Below are 16,814 nucleotides of genomic sequence, written 5' to 3'. Positions count from 1 at the left end.
CTTTATTTAGCAGTAGAAAAAAAATTCAAAATTTTAGTTGTCACTAGTTATTCACACGCATACACGTAGACATTACCCCGTATGTGATTCTTAATATCATACCAACAATCAGAACCACATAGCAGATCTGCGAAACCATATGGTATACACTTCGCACCCATTTTGTTAGAGTCAATCAACGAACTGCAAACACGACACTGCCACGGGTGTCGATTCGGGGGGTAGAGAATATTTTGCAGTCGATAATTAAGGCTGCCGATTTCCTACAAGCAATTAAACGCATGCCAGCAAAACGGATGTGAAATGTTTCCAATTGAATCCGTGTACCACGTATTGATCGAACAGTGTTTGCGATTTAATATCATTTGCTGGTGATTTTTTCTCTCTGCCAAAATACTAATCGCCTTCAACAATCCGCTTAACTCTACTTTTGAAGTTCAACAGTAGTGTTTATTTTTTTCGTCGCTTTTCGTCTGTTTTCCACACTCTTCTTTCCACCCACGCAGGGATGGACTTGCTTCGCGAGGAAAACACGCAGTAGCATCACACCTGCTCGACACACTTGAGCGAGTCCTGTAAGTCTATATATAAAAGATACCTTCGGGTGCCGTCCTACCAGTCCGTTTTAATCCGGTTAACCGGCTGGGCGTTTTACACAATGAAATTCATATCCGCTGTTGAACGCGCTGTGCTATTGCTATATTTAACCGTAAGTGTTGTTATCTCCGATTGTCGCCAAGAACTTATTTGCAAAGTGAACTAATATATTTCTAAAAGGACATTAAGAAGGACTTTATATTAGTGATTCTACTATTCCGAGTGTAGTGTTGTATGCTCAGTGAAAACTGTTAATTATGATGATCTCTACTAGTGCAATTCAAAGTGTGCCCGTACTGTGTTTCGATTCTAATCTGTGGCTTTCTTTTGCTTGTCTAATCTTTTCCCTTATCGGAAGTTCCTATTGTGTGGAATCTACGCCGAAAGCAGCAAGAGTGGCGGTGGCAGTGGCAGCGGCAGTGGCACCCACGCCGTACATAAGCATAGACCCAAACGGTATGATGGGGACGGCCCAACAGAACAGGTTTACTATGTTGACCAAATAGCATCTGATTCTGAGATATCGCCCTGGACGTCGAATCGCATAATCGCCAAAACTACTGGTAAGTAGCCGGCCAAGTGCCGATCTTCGAAGAAAGAAATGCTTCTACTTGAAAAGGGGGTTGTTTGATTGAGTTCAAATAAGGGATAGTCTATTATCGAAACTCGATACCAATTTAAACATTCAAGGTGATCGAAAAGTCAAAACCAGGATAGCAAATCACATATCTGTCACTTTATAGCACTTCGACTATTCTAAGAAGTCATTTTCTATGTGCTAATCTGTCCAAGATGCTTCTATTTCTTTTAGACTATTTTACAGTGAAATTATTTCTTTGAATAATTTTTCTAATATTCTTCTTTATCTAAAGGAACTGTAAAAAAACAGATTCATTAGTTTTCATTAACATTTTATTCAGATTTTAGTATTTTTTTACGCGCGTCCAGTGAAGTGTTTTAAAATAATTTTTTCGATTCAACAGCCAAATTATAAAATATGTTTAGGAAAAGGGTAGCTCGGTAACTCATGTTCAATGCCAGTGCATCGTTATTGAAACGAAGTCAAAGATAACAAAACCATATTTCGAGCAATAATAATATATTATACATTTACATTCAAGATGGTCATTTGCTGCGTGATCATTTCAAAATAAGTTGCAGGTACTCCTTGGGATGTCAAGCAAGTGTGTGAAAAGATTAGAATTTCACTCTAACAGATTCATTTAATCTTTTTTATCCGCACTTTGAACTACGGAAGCTTGGAAGCTGACGAGGACTGGGGGATCGTTTTTAGCCAGATCTTCACACGTTATGTCACAAAATTGATTTGAAACATTGATAGTTGCAATTCAGAATATTTGTTTCTGAAATGTGTTGATAAAAAGCAACTAAATGTTCTAATAGTAAAAAATGTAATAAAAAGGAAAAAAAATGAAAATTTTCAAAAAAAAATCGGTTTTATGCTGTGTATTTTTTTAGAGGACAAAATTATTATGTATCTACAACTTTGCCGAAGATACTATATCGATCAAACAAACCGTTTCGGCTCTAAAAATATCGGCTCAGGCAATACTCCCAAAGTAAAATTTCCCGTTAACACAAAGAACGTTATGCTAATCAAATTTTTCGGTTTCAAAATATTTTTGAAGCCTGACCCATTTGTTTCACCATGTTCAAATACCTATCAATGTTTGACTAATGTTGTGCATTTTTCGTAGAAAAAAAAATCAAAATAAGCTTTTTGTTTCAAAATAAAATTAAAATCAACAAGGTATATTTTTTTCGAAGAGATAAAATTGTTAATTTCGAATCTGGTTAAAACATCACACCGATTAAACATACCGTCCTGACTGTAAAAATATATGCAATCGTCAATACCATTTTACATACATTCAGGGCCGAATCTAGGATTATGGTGGCCTGGAAGCCAAGTACCATATGGGGCCTACTTTTCATTTGTCGAAATTTTAATAACGGAATATTGTGCTCGATGAAATGTTTGTTAATTTATATTATTTTCGTTATTGTATATTAGCCATTTAATACTCGTAAAAGATGCTGGGTTTTTATGCCAGCTTGATAGTTGCCTTCATGGCTTCTCAAGGCGGCTTTTCCCAGCCACATATATATTTTTATTCATTAAGACTTAAGTCGGATGAAATAACCAATAAATAATAATAATAATAATAATGTCATACAATAATATAAAGTAAAGGAATAGCAGGATTACTTTGGTTTTTTTAAATTTCAGTTAATTTGAAATATTTTAAAATTATTCAGTTATGAATCATGAAAAGTGAACTTTTATGGGAGAACGCTCCTTATCCCCCCCCCCCTGAACTCGGCTATGCAGACACCCTTTTCAAAATTTAGTAGTACTTCAAAAAACACTAACAGCACAAAATGGCATCTTTTGCCCATAGGAACATCTGAGTAAAGGTTCAGTCAATAATAATAATTTGGTTATGCTAGAAAAAATTAAGAGCTCCTGAATGACGTCGAATTTTGTTGTTTACTTTAAAGCTTATTGTTTCAAATAGTTTGATGATATACACTCAAAAAAAAAACATCTCGCGCCTCTAATTTTTTGTTTTGTTGTCAAAGAACACACCCTACTTAAGCGTAAAACAAAAAAATAAGTCTTAAATTTTTAATAGAGGAACAAGTACACAAAATTTGAACAAAATTGGAGAACTGGTATAGGGTAGAGCGGGGCTAGTTGGTTACGGGGTAAGTTGGTCAATGAGAATATCTCCGAATCTACGTATCTGAAAAATCGTGTTATATGGGTGATACGTAGTAGATAACCAGATAAACTAAATGACAAAATGAAGTACGGTTTTAATTTGGACGTATAATAAATACAGGTTGGTGCCAAATTGGCCATCAATTCTACTCGGTTTTCAAGTTGAAATTTTTCGTCTAAACAAGCTAGCCAAATTAAAATGAACATGGCTCAACGTATTATGAAAGTCATTTTCGTTAATTTTAAGTTGTGTATAGCAAACTTTCGCCAAAATTTTATTTTCATATATTTAAAGTAATTTTCATATTTAATACATGAGGGGCTAGTTGGTCAAATACTAGCGGGGCTGGTTGGTCATATGCACATCATACATGAATTCAAGTAACCAAGTAAATGCAATTCCAGTAACAGTGCATTTCGTGATGCAAACTTAATCCAAGCGAAAACAGCATGTGCTTTGTTTAGCAAAACCATTTATTTGAAGCGATAAACTACTAGGTAAAAGTTATCTCCATTTCATCGCCATTTTGATGAATATTTTATTGCACACTATAAATGCAGAGTCATTGATAAAAAAAAACTATAACTTACACTAATACATCGACAAGTGCCATCTACCTGATGGAAATTTCGGCGAAAGCAAGCTTTCAACAACAAAAAAAAACTAATGTAGCTATAGTTTTGTGCTTGTGATTGCAGATGCGAATCTAGAATTTAGCTCCGGTTCTCAATTTAATCCTTGTTGTCTTTGATTTAGTTCCCAACTAAACTATTAGAGAGATTTCAACATATACTTCTCAACAGGTATGAAAGAGTAACACGATTTTTTTTCATGCAATTATGAGTTACTTTTCTTATGGTTTGGGATTTCGGAAAGCAAACGTATGAACAAAAAACCGGATGCGGTTTTACCTCCTCTGAGACACTACAGGCTGCCGCAAATGCAGTGAGGAAGGAAAACTGGATTGTCCTTCCGCAATATAAATGGTCAATTTACCCCACACCCTGACCAACTAACCCCAGCTGGGGGGCTAGTTGGCCAATTTGACATACACTCGAAAAACATAGAAAATCCGCAAAATCACAAACTAATCTGTACAGTTTATATTTTTTCTAGATGCTATAGACTTAACACAACATTTCCATGAAATGAGTTTTTGCCATAATATTTTCTACAAAAACTTACAGAACATTTTGACCAAAAATGACCAACTAGCCCCGCTCTATCCTAACTTCTTTCTGTTAAAATTTTGAAAACCCACGGAATACGGAAAAGTTCATATCGTAATCAATCAAGGTGTCTTCTCATTTCACACAAGCTTTGCTCTGATTTCGCATAGAAAATGTGTGGAATGCGTAACACAAAATTTATACAATGAATACATTTTCATAAATAAAGATCAGAATATTAAAAAACATTATAGAGGTACCTGGGGTAATAAGCACATTTGAGGCAAGAGGCACCCCCTCCGATTTACAATGAAAATAAAAACATTTCAATAACAAAATAATCATTCTATTATTTGACTCTATGTTTTCTACAATCACCCTGTCAATTTGGCAGCACTGCAATGTCAGAAAATGTAAATAAATGCAAAAAAAGTTCAGTTATGTTCATTAGGTTCATTCAAACGAATGTAGGTACTCGATAAGTCCTTTATTTTTATCAATGACATCCTCAAGACAACGACGGAAGCAGAGCATGACTTTCGATCATAGTCATCCGGTTCTTCGACAACCACGTGCACGTTATAGCAGAGTTCGGAACGCACATCGAATTATCTAACGGGTTATGTACCGAAATTCTAGCTTTTCATCAGCTATCGTTGGTTCCGGTTCCGATTTAACCCATGACATGGCGCTCTATCATGCTGTAGAACAACCTAAGGGAAGCACTTGGTACTTCAAAATAACGCTATAGACTTCTCCATCTGCTGCCGTATTGGTGCGATGCACTGGTGTGTATGAGATAGTTAATTTTCTTTGTTGGCTACAAGAATTGTTTTGTTTACTGTAAGAAACTTAAACAAAAAATAAATAAACAAAAGTTAATTCCACGCACACTCTCCTAGATTGCAATTATGCTAATATTCTTGAGATGACTCCTGGACGAGCCTCGTAATGCCTTCTTTGGCGTTCATTTTCTCAATTTAGCAATAAAATAATTTCGATACACCAAAATTTAGTATAGAATCTAAGTTGAAGGTTTTTTCATCATTTTTGTCCATTCTTGGAGACGCTAGGTACGTTGAAACATATGTTATGGTAACGATGTAATCAACGTGTGTGTGCGAGAGATAGAGAAAATAAGAGAAAGCAAGACCGGCTCGTGTATTGTGTTTTAAAAAAAATGATACATGATAATAAAATAATACGAAATGTTTATGAAAATGAAACTTTTCAATTGTGGTTTTATATGGGGCTGTATTGTAAGCAACGACTGCCTCTACTAGTTTTATTTATATGCACTCGTTTCCACGTTATTGGTACTGTCGTAATTAAACTATTTGGTAACGATGAATGTTATTCACTGTTTCCGTTAAACAAAATTTTATCAGGGATGAACAAACGGCTCACGGAAATGAGCCACGTTTTGAGCGCCCCAAAACGGATCGTTCGCCTGAAACCGAAGTTTACCGAAACATCATGATCAATCTCGCATACGATATATAATCTATAGACAACACTTAATAGCTTGAGCTTGAGCTTGACGACCACACATTTCGTAGTTGCTCCTCCGTGATGGATCTGAGCTAGTGAAATTGCACAGAGAATCACGTACATGGCCACTTGGGTTTAGTTTACCATCTTCAATGGACAACAATTCAAGTAGCTTCCGCTTTGTATAGATCTATAACGGAGACCGAGTTTACCTCTGCATCTCCATGACTGCTACGGGAAGGAAGGATTGCGTCACCGTGGTAAGTGATGGAATCGAACGATGTTGCGCGCGAAGTTAATTCATTACGAGAGCGAACGATAAATAGGGGTACCTGGGGTAATAAGCACCGTCAAGGCAAGATGCACCCCCTCCGATTTACAATGGAGAAACATTTCAACAAAATAACAATTCTATTTTTCGAATATATGTTTTCTGTAGTCACCCTGTTAATTTGACAGCACCACAATGTCAGAAAATGTAATTAAATACAAAAAATGTTTTCGTTGCATACGGTCTAGTTTGTCACTCAGCTGAATTATGTGTTTTTAGGTCTTCAATTGTTGTTTTCGACCAGCGAAAAGTATTATTGCCTCGAATAAATGTCGAGAAGCATATTTCTGATGAAAAAACGGTAAAAATTCCCGTTATGTAACTAGAAACATTTATTTGTTACGTTCGGGGCATAACGATTCCCGTAGCTTGGGGAAAAAGGACTTTGTGTCATGGACCGTTAAACAGCTACGATCGATGCTAGAGGCAATCGAAAACGGTGTTTCCAAAAACCATGCCGCTCGAGTCTATGGAATGCCAAAGAAAACCATTTTGCCATTATTTATTACATTTGTTAACTTGCTTCAAATGCTACAGGTTATACTGGAGTCAATCAATCATTGCAAGTTTTTTCAAACAAGTGCCTTTTTTCTATCTCTCACACATACGCACACGTACACCAACAATGTTTATATCGTTACCATAGCATTTGTTTCAATGTACCTTGTGTCTCCATAAATGGTCAAAAATAGTCAAATAATTCAAAAACAATAAAAAATCAAACTCCTTTAATTCAAGTTCTCCCCAATAGAATATTGACAAACAACTTTCATTTGAAAGCTTAAGCCCTACACGAAAATAAACATAACCAAATACACTGTCAACAGAAGTGAGCCTTTAGCTGCACAAATTAACCCAATATTAAAGTTCGAAAATTTTCGCAATTTTTCCCTGTCGCACCCTATGTATAGTGTGCTAAATCTTTTAAGGTACATTTTAAAATTATGAAAAAAAAGTGGAAAAAAATTTTTTATTGTGCCATTTTTACAGCTGTTTAATTGCATTTTAGCAAAATAGAAAAACTTCTATCCCAGGTTTAGGTAAGAGCGACTTATTCGTTTTATGCATCGTACACAAATTACGTAACGCATGAAGGAGGACAAGGGTGTTTCTGTATGGACTTGCTCACTGCGACCAGAAACTTTGATTTATTGTGAAATAGGCCCAAGTGTCTCCTGTATCCCTCACTTCTATTGTTGACAATACTGCTATTCAGAAGTGGCATGTATAATATTTGTCAGTGCTTGTGTGTGTCTTTTACCCTTCCTTTTACACGCTTACTGCTCTACTATACCGAGCCTCGTTCTTACTGCCGAATATCTCCAATTATAATACCCTGGAGAAGTTTCGTCGGGCGTCCTTCTGTAACCCTGCGGCTACGCAGCTCCCTGAGTTTGTGTTACCTATTGTTACATATGGGAGAGGGGAGTTATTGAGACAGTTATGTGACTGTGATATTTTATAACAAAACGATAATTTTATGTGGAGGCGGGTTGTTTAGCGTTACGTAAGTTTAAAAGGGGAGGAGTCAAATCAAGTGTTACTTATTGTTACATAGGGGGAGAAGGCCTGAATGAGCGCCTTATCTGATATATGGAATGATCCATCGCAAATTGTGTTTTTTTTTGTTTTCCGGTAAATCGCCAAATTTCTTGTACACCTTATACCGTGTACTGTATTATTTCTAAAAATTATATCTCAACAACAAAACCCTTGGCATCTCTAAAATTTTGATATTTTATGTAAAAAAAATCCCAACTATTCAGGAAATATATAAAAATGAGGCCTTTTTCTGTATTACTGTCATTTTCAACCAGAAAAAAAAAACATCGGCTCTCGAAATCCATTTAACTGTAGCTTCATAAGCTGTAAATCTACAACCTTGTTTTTTTGGATTGCTAAAAAGCATATTAACAGATTTTTTTCAATATTTTCTAAGCTTATTTTTATGTATAATAGTTTATTTTCTCGGTAAAAATGCAAAGCGCGTGAGAGCTAGGATAAATGTCTTGAGAACTGTCGATAGCTCCTTTCTCGTGTTTTATCCAATTTACCTACTGGGAAGCTATATTTATCCAAACTTAATGTTGCACCTGTGCTCATAGAATGAGTGCAACATTGAGTTTGGATAAACATAGCTTCCCAGTAGTTAAATTAGAAAAAACATCATGTCAGAGACAGGAAGATTGCGAATTCCATCTAGATGAGATATACGCGTACATTCTTCAGTTCGCTTTTTCGCATTGCTTTGGAAACTCAATGAAAACAATGTTTTCGATACAAAACCACTTTCAACACTGATGATTTTTAAAACCATTTACCTTGAAAAAGAGTCATTCTAAGAACAAAAAAAAATACGGGTTCAATTTTTTTCTATAAAAAATAGTTACATATACACTAGACTGGGACACGATTATATGGGAAAAAAGCGAAAGTGTTATTTTTTCGCTCCCATGCACTTTTCGTGTTCCATTGAATTTTTCCAGCAACACTGCTACAGCATGCTGCTATTGCAAACTTGCCTATGGATGAGAAATAATTTCACGTGGAATTAGGCTTGAAAGTGTGATTTTTGCTCACAGTATCTTCGGAGAAGCCTCCAACATAAATTTTACACGATACATGACTAAATTTTCAACAGCAGCATGCTGCAGCAGTATTGCTAGTCAAATTCAATGGTGAGCCGTTCGTCAGACATTCAATCAGTTTGGGGTGAATAACTTTTTCTAAAAGCATAATAGCCCCTTACGGTTCTTTTTCTCAAGAAAATTTCCTACAAATATCATGTATCTATATATTTTTTGGAGCCAACTGGACATCTTTAAAGAATAAGATTTGAAAAAGTTGATTTTCCCATATAAAATCGTATGAAAACTTTAAAATCGGGCGCAAAAATATAGTTCCATCGATCGATCTAAAAAGTTACACGGTAGTTATAGGACCCATAAGGAACATAAGGAACACGAAAAGTGCATGGGAGCTGGAATTTATATATTTTCCCATCCTAATATACACATAATTTGGACGAAATTAGAAAGATGGTACCTAAATCTTTTTCCGTAAAATTGCTGCATCGATAGTGAGCACAGTTTCCTATTATTAATTGTGAAGTTTTTCATAAAATATCCTATGGATTATCAATATAATGCTTTGTGAAGGTAAAGCATCAAAGTATTGAGGCTTTTTGGCATTGAACAATTTTCGTTGAACCTTGAGACAAATGAAAGTTCTGTATTTTGGCAATCGTTGGCAAAAATATCAAAAATTTTATAGTCTTTAAGAGAAACTATTACGCGACACTCATTTCAAATTCTGGGTTTATATTCTAGAATATTTTGTCCATTATGGGCCAAATAGATGTGCATTTGATATAAAACTATTTTGTATTATTTTGTATTTCCGGGGTTTTGACTAGACATATTTGACAATTATATTTAATAATCGAATCGAATTTGTTTAAATATGACGCTCAAACACTGCATTGATTAGAGCAATCCAAATTTTATTAAAACAGCTTTTCTCAGCTAGACGCTTGAGCATTTCCAATTTAAAATGGTTTCGAAGAAACTCATTTTCATTTTAAATTTCCTTCATTATTTTTTATGTAAGTTTCTATCGATTCTTTGTTTTCTTCAAACCTGCTTATCCTGTTTATTTCTGTAATTAATCCTGCCCCATATCCATTTTTTCTAATTGGCATACAAAATATTAGTTCCTTCCAAGATTGTTTTACAACTTTTCGGTCACCTTGATTTTCTGCATGCTATAACTACTAATGCCATAAACACGACCATTTACTGTATTTCTCTAGAAAATGGTAAACAATCGCAATATATTATTAACGTCTCTCCGGATGATGAGGTCATCATCCACGATAGGGGCGCAAGCGATCGAAACTCGGACCAAGAACCGGACCAGGATCAATCGCCGCAGGACTTTGTCCAGCATGCATTACGACTGCGGGACCAATTCAAGAAAGGTCCGAACGCGAAATCTTCAACTCCGCTTCCGGCCAGCTCCTTCGTTGAATACACCACTATTAAATATGACCACTTTGGACCCAGCAAGACGCCCCTGCAGGCTCACCATAGCAAACCTGTTCAGGCAAAAGCTCTTCCGCCGCATTCACAGCAAGGGCATCTGCCACCGATCAACTATCGCTCAAAGCACATCAAACCGAAACCCACGAAGCCTCCGGGGAACACAGTTACTCCGTTCAGTGACCTAGAATTGCCTGAAGCTGAACCTACCAGTCCATACCGAAAGGAAAAACCTAAAGATGCACCCAAATCACCGAAGCATACACCAGTTAAACAACAGGATACTGCGGCATCGACTCTTTTCATACAAAAAGTTAAACCGATAGATCCTGTATTTACAAGCTACAACACACATCATAACACAGGAAACAGTTTCAAAGAATTCCAACATCTACCCGCGAACGATGCTCACGGATCAAGTTCTATGATCAATGTACAAAAAGTGAAACCTCCCGCGGAAGTGTACAATAGGCATAAATCCCACTCTTTTCGTCATGAGGATTTAGATAGCTATTTTGAGAAGAAACAAAAGAAGCATGATTCTACCGAAGAAATTCGCTACAAACCCAAACACATCAAAAGTCACGATCACTCTCTGAAGTCCGAACACCCGACAGAAAACTATCCGGAAAAGATTCGACACACAATGGAACGCCATCCACTTAGGTATTATAAAGAAACGTCCACAGCTGATCCTTTTGAGAAATATTATAACACGAGACCTTATGAATCAATGAAGTCACAAACAAAGTACGAAACTGACGTGGCTCCTTCGGTAGAAACGTACCGCTACCAACCACCGAAAAGCTATCCACCAGAAGAAGCAGCCAAATTTAAATTTTCTAAAGAGATCTCAACAACTGCCGAACCATACAAATCTTACCACCACGTTAAAACTTACCTAGATGATAGTCAAAGAAATGAAAAACCGATTATTAAATCCACAGCACATCACGAAGCAACTTTCCACATGCAACCTAAGCCTCAACATGAGACATACGCCAAACCAGAATCCTATAGGCCAAACCGTCCCGAACAAATCCATGAAGGACACCATCAAGAAGTCGTAAAAGTAGGACCATCCTCACGTCCACCAAAATACTACGAAGAACCTTCTCCCTCACCAAGCTATGCAAAAGTCACAACCTATCCTACGCCAGAAATTTCCAGCTCGCAGCACGCTTACACCCGTTCGAAGGCTCCGGCCAGTGATCCCTACAAGATCAAACCGAATCCCACACCGGAAATTTCTATCGTCAGTCACGGATTCCAGAAACCCTCCTCACCTAGCTTTCCCAAGTACATTCCAACCAAAATGCCAGAACTTGAGGGATCCGGTCTAACCTATAAGAAAATATTTGCCTCATCAGAACCCGTCTCAAACTACATTCCGTCCTCTACCCAACAGACCTTCAGTCCCGAATACCCGAAGACATTCTCTCTCGCTCCCACAACGTACTCCCCAAAGTTCCCCAGCTCGGTAACGCCTGACAGTTTTGATTTTACGCATATGAGCGAACCTCCAAAATCATTCGCCAAGTACAGCGAACCTACATCATCCACCAAAGTGTACGGCACTATCATCCCTTCAGAACAACCGTTCCAAACGCTCAGCACCAAAATTGTTATGAAGCCCTCGCCCACTGAGCTGTCCCTCTCGGATGCCAGCACACAATCCCTTCAGAATCGTACCACAAGCGTAGAGTTCAAACCGTCCCCCACGGAGGAACCCAAAACCGAGTACTACACCAATCCAGCGGTTACAACCTACTACGTGTTTGCCAACGGCACGGAGATCAATCTCGGAAACGATCCATCCAAGATCCCACCAGAGTTTCGTGTATCTCCAGGAGATGCTTCATACATTAGTTCGAACTACTCCACCAAATTGGCTGAAGATTTTGCAATGAAATACAACTGGGACACCATCCCCAGCTCAAGTGACTTTTTCGTTACTCCAGAGGCTGCCGTAAGAGATGGAAAGGTTGAATACGTTCTGCGTGAGAGGAAAAAGGGAAAACCTTCTGTATATTCAAAGTCCTCCAAACCAGTCAAAACCCTTACCATCTATAGAAATACGCATCGATCGGGGGACGAAAGCGACATGGAGAGCGGATTTGAACCGTCCACTCACTTCGGAAAGCCCGACGAGGTTCCACAAATCAGTGACAAACGAGGTGAAGTGACGGATGACGATGAGGATTTTTTCTTCGCTAATGGTGAAGTTATTCTACAGGATGATCCAAGCAAAGCTTCCAAAAAGAACGCGTTCTATATACCGCCTGGATTGCAGCAGCCAGGAGCGGGTGTAATGTTGAAGTTGGCTCCTCAGCAGCAGCAACAACAATCACAACAATTGCAGGACCAACAAATTGCCGATATGGACATGAGCGGGGAACCATCCAAGAAGCAATACTTTGTATTGTATCATATTGAGGATAATAAAAAGAAACATCAAAAACCTACGACCACAACTCAACCTCCTCCAACACCAGCTCCGGTGAAACAAGAAATCCACTACCATTATTCCGAAAAAGAGAACGAAGATCCGGATGTAACTCATGAACACTTCAATTACCATCATGAAGAAACGGTCGAAGATGTCGATGATGACATTCAGCATCATTATATCAATCAAAACCTAGGAAAGCTAAACTTTCGTCCAAACATCGCACATCCATCCTACAAGTTCAAAGACAGCTCCGCCTTAGGTAGTGATTCATCCGTCCGAATAGTTGATCCTGTCACAAAACATGGTCGACCCATGGAGATCACCAAACAGGAATATGTGCGACACGTTCAGAATGCCGTTCTGAAATACATGAAGCAGCTGCAAGACGAAGGTCGACTACCGGCAATTCTGGCTCGCGACCATGATTCGGACGAAACGCAGAAAACTTTCGATGAGCTTGACATTTCAGCACTTCTGAACGAAAACAACGCCAAACACAAGTTCCACCTAAACACACCGGTCAAAGTCAATCTTCCCACCACTCCTAGTCACTACAAACCAATGAAGACCGTTCCTAGTTCAAGCACGTACAAACCGGTAACAAACATTAAATTCCCAAAACAAACGTACCCGGCTGGTAAGCCCTTAAAAATGGCTATCGAAAGCCTACAAGAACAATTGGGAAACAGCGTCGATTTGACCGTGAAAGGAACAAAAGGACAGGTGAAGCCTGATCTCTCCGCTATAGACGTTGGTCAGTCGTACCTGCACGGACCTCACTACGATCCGCCAACGCCAACGCCAACTCCAACCGTCGTCCACATACCGCCCCAGAAGACGAAGCTTCACTTCAACCAGCAGACCTACCACGACATCAACTCACTGACGAACGTAAAAGAAACCCAGAGTCTGAAACCTGCCGCTGCGTATTCGTCCATCAAAGGAGGATCGGCCAATGTTGGAGCTTCGATCAGCTTCGGCGGTAGCAAGAGTCCACCACACTTAGATGACCCCAAGCTTGGACCGGAGGCACTCGATGCACCGATCCAAATCATCAACGGTATTCCCATCACAAATCCCTACAACATTGATATCAACACCTTGAGGTGAGTTTAACTATTTGGTTACTTTTAAAATGATTTAACAATTTCATTTGTTCAAAATTTTTGCGCTTGGTGGGTGTTTTTGCTTATTTGTAAAATAATGAATCAAAATAACATGATTAAATAAATTGAAGTCTGCCTTACACACTAACTAACGAACTTATCCTACATCACAGGTACATGTTGGGTGGCTTGGCACAAGCGCAGGTTGAGCAACAGCAGCAGAGCTCCAAACATCCGGAGCCCACCATCAAACTAAAAGGTTCCAACTGGATGTCGCTGCCTACGGTCGCAAGCCCGGCACAGGTCTTCTCCTCCAACATGCCTACCTTCCACCACTCACCATCGGAGGCAAACAACTACAAATACAATGCCAACTTTGACAGCAGTAATTTCAAAATTAAGATTCCCAAAAATGTCAAAGATTTCAAAATGAAACCGGCGAGTGGTAGCGATTCCATCGGTTCGACATCGATGAGTTACGCCTCCTGGGGAGATCCACTGCGCCAAAATCGACAAATTATACCGCAACAACAGCAACAACAACAACTGTTACAACAACAACTGTTACAACAACAACAACAGCAGCAGCAGCATCATCACCACCACTTGCAGCAACACCCGCAGCACCAGCAACAACATCTACTGCAGCAGCAACAGCAGCAGCAGCAGCACCAGCAACAACTTCGACCGAATCGTGAGTTCAATCCAGAACTGTTCCTCAACCCACACGGTAAGTACGTGGGTCCCATCATGAACAAAAAGAACGGACCACCCGATCGTAAAAGCATAATTAAACCAGTGCCAGCAGCCAAGGTGAAAGTGACCAAGTTGGACACCAATCTACGGCCACCGCCACCCCGGTAGGGAGCGTTGGTTACCCCAGCACCAGCGGGAGGTCTTGTTAAATGTGGGTTCTGCCACGAGCTGCGAGACCGATGGGTGCAATAGTTAGTGATTTCGTATTTTGTTGTAGATAGGCCAGTTAGGAATATGTTTTAGAGTATTTAATTGTTTACCTTGTATGTAAGTGGCTTTCAAGACGTATCTCTCTTCGCTTTCGATCAATTTTAAACTGTGTAATTTATTGAGATTACTTATAATTTATTAAAACTCTTTTTATTCATTAATACAGCTATTGTATAGAGAATGACGAGTCACGCTTTCAGCGATACACAGAATCTGTAGAATAAATAAGACTTTCCAAGTATTACAAAACTGCCATTCGGTAACAGTGTTTTAATGCAGACCAAATCCAACACGTAGATTCCAAAGCCAGGTAGGTTAATTAATTGGTTCTCTCTTTGGTGGGTGAGTATCAGTTTCTTAGAACAACAACAACAAATTACTATAGGAAACCATGTCATAATTTGCACCGCATATCCGGATACATTTGAATCACAAATTACTTTACACCTGATGGTACTGAGACTCGGAAACCGTTCCGGTTAGGAATTCAACCATTCATTCCGAATACGTGCCGTACAGTCCTCCACAATGGGCACCAAAAACTCGACGGAAAGGAAAGTGAAATGTAAGCAATCACTGGTCAAGCTCGGTTGAGCATCAATTATTCTATATATTAAAAAAGAAAGAAACAACTCACTCGGAATGCACCCACGTGGGTTCGCGTGTGTGGCTTCGCGAAATGAATTTCTATTTCGGTGCGAAAACACGATTCGGCTGCAAACAAACGGTTATGAACGGTAGCTGCAGCGACGGGAGTAACGATCTGTGCCTGATAAGTAAGTGCGGCGGCGGACACATCGAAAACCCTGCTCAATGTATGATTAGTATTGTATCAATGTTTTATGAATTCATTTTCTCCGCGCCATAAGCCAGCCGTTGCTGCTACGTCCCTCTTATGCTTTGTCGGAAAACCTGCTGCTATGCAGCCGCGAACGGCCTCGAAGCATTTTGTGCTATGCCGCGCTACATTATAGAAGGAGAAAATAGCCCAGATTGCTTGTTTACATGCAAACCGAACAAAGCGAACGGACAAATCCATGGCTTGTAAAACAATAGTCTAACTTAACTTTAATGAAAACATACCACTCGATTTATATTTTGAGTAAACAAATTATAACAGAACGATGTACAACTGTTTGTTTTGCACAAGTACCCACAAGATAATGAATAGTTAATTCGATATTCTGGTAACTCTAATGAAACCTTGGTAGTAATTTACAGACAGTACAATTTCAATTTAGTTTTGTATATACAACAGTTTTGTACGAAATATTTATTCTAATTATTTTACTAATTTCCTTCAACAATTGGCTCTGAATCAAAATTTTACTCCTTTGAGCTTCAATCAAGCTTTGCAAAGACCATCATTTTAATTATAATTAACATAATTAACTTCAAATTCAGTTCACTGCAGGTAAATATTCAACTCACATGTACACATTATCTAGTATTAGAAGATTAATATCTTTCAGTTAGTACTATTTTATCCCGATGAGATGATCAATTTTAGCCTAACTCGCGGGATATAGTAATCCAAACGACAATTTCATGAATCTGCTTTTAACGCCAAAATGTTCAACGGAAAAATTGCCTTTTTTTAAAGAGGGGATTTTTTAGTAGCTTAAGTATTATTCTACTATATAAAAATGGAATTCCGTAACGCTTGATCTTATTGATATTATTCCCTTCGTCTCTGAGGTGTACAGTAACTACGTAAAACATGCACAATTATGACTTTTTGTGCTGAATTTGCCTCTAAATCAAAATTTGAAGCAATGACATATGATTCTTTTTCAATTAAAATGTTTGTCAATGTTCAAAAAAGACATTTGAGGAAAAATTATTAGTATCCGTTCACTAAAACTTGAGATGTTATTCACAAAACTACGTAAAACATGCAAAATTATGACTTTTT

The 16,814-nt window shown here is 38.3% G+C and overlaps 1 protein-coding gene across 1 annotated transcript; it reads left to right on the top strand.

Moving 5' to 3' along the window:
- The first annotated feature begins 627 nt into the window (after nucleotides 1-627).
- On the top strand, nucleotides 628-15,148 carry LOC129732134 (uncharacterized). Its single transcript, XM_055692684.1, has 4 exons — nucleotides 628-709; nucleotides 956-1,160; nucleotides 10,147-13,933; nucleotides 14,107-15,148. The coding sequence occupies exons 1-4, from the start codon at nucleotides 659-661 to the stop codon at nucleotides 14,795-14,797; spliced, it is 4,734 nt and encodes a 1,577-aa protein (XP_055548659.1). The 5' UTR covers nucleotides 628-658; the 3' UTR covers nucleotides 14,798-15,148.
- The last annotated feature ends 1,666 nt before the right edge of the window (nucleotides 15,149-16,814 follow it).

Source organism: Wyeomyia smithii, chromosome 3, assembly GCF_029784165.1.
Source record: "Wyeomyia smithii strain HCP4-BCI-WySm-NY-G18 chromosome 3, ASM2978416v1, whole genome shotgun sequence".
Taxonomy (NCBI): domain Eukaryota; kingdom Metazoa; phylum Arthropoda; class Insecta; order Diptera; family Culicidae; genus Wyeomyia; species Wyeomyia smithii.
Note: the sequence above shows the minus strand (reverse complement) of the source record. Positions and strands in the feature narration are given on the sequence as shown.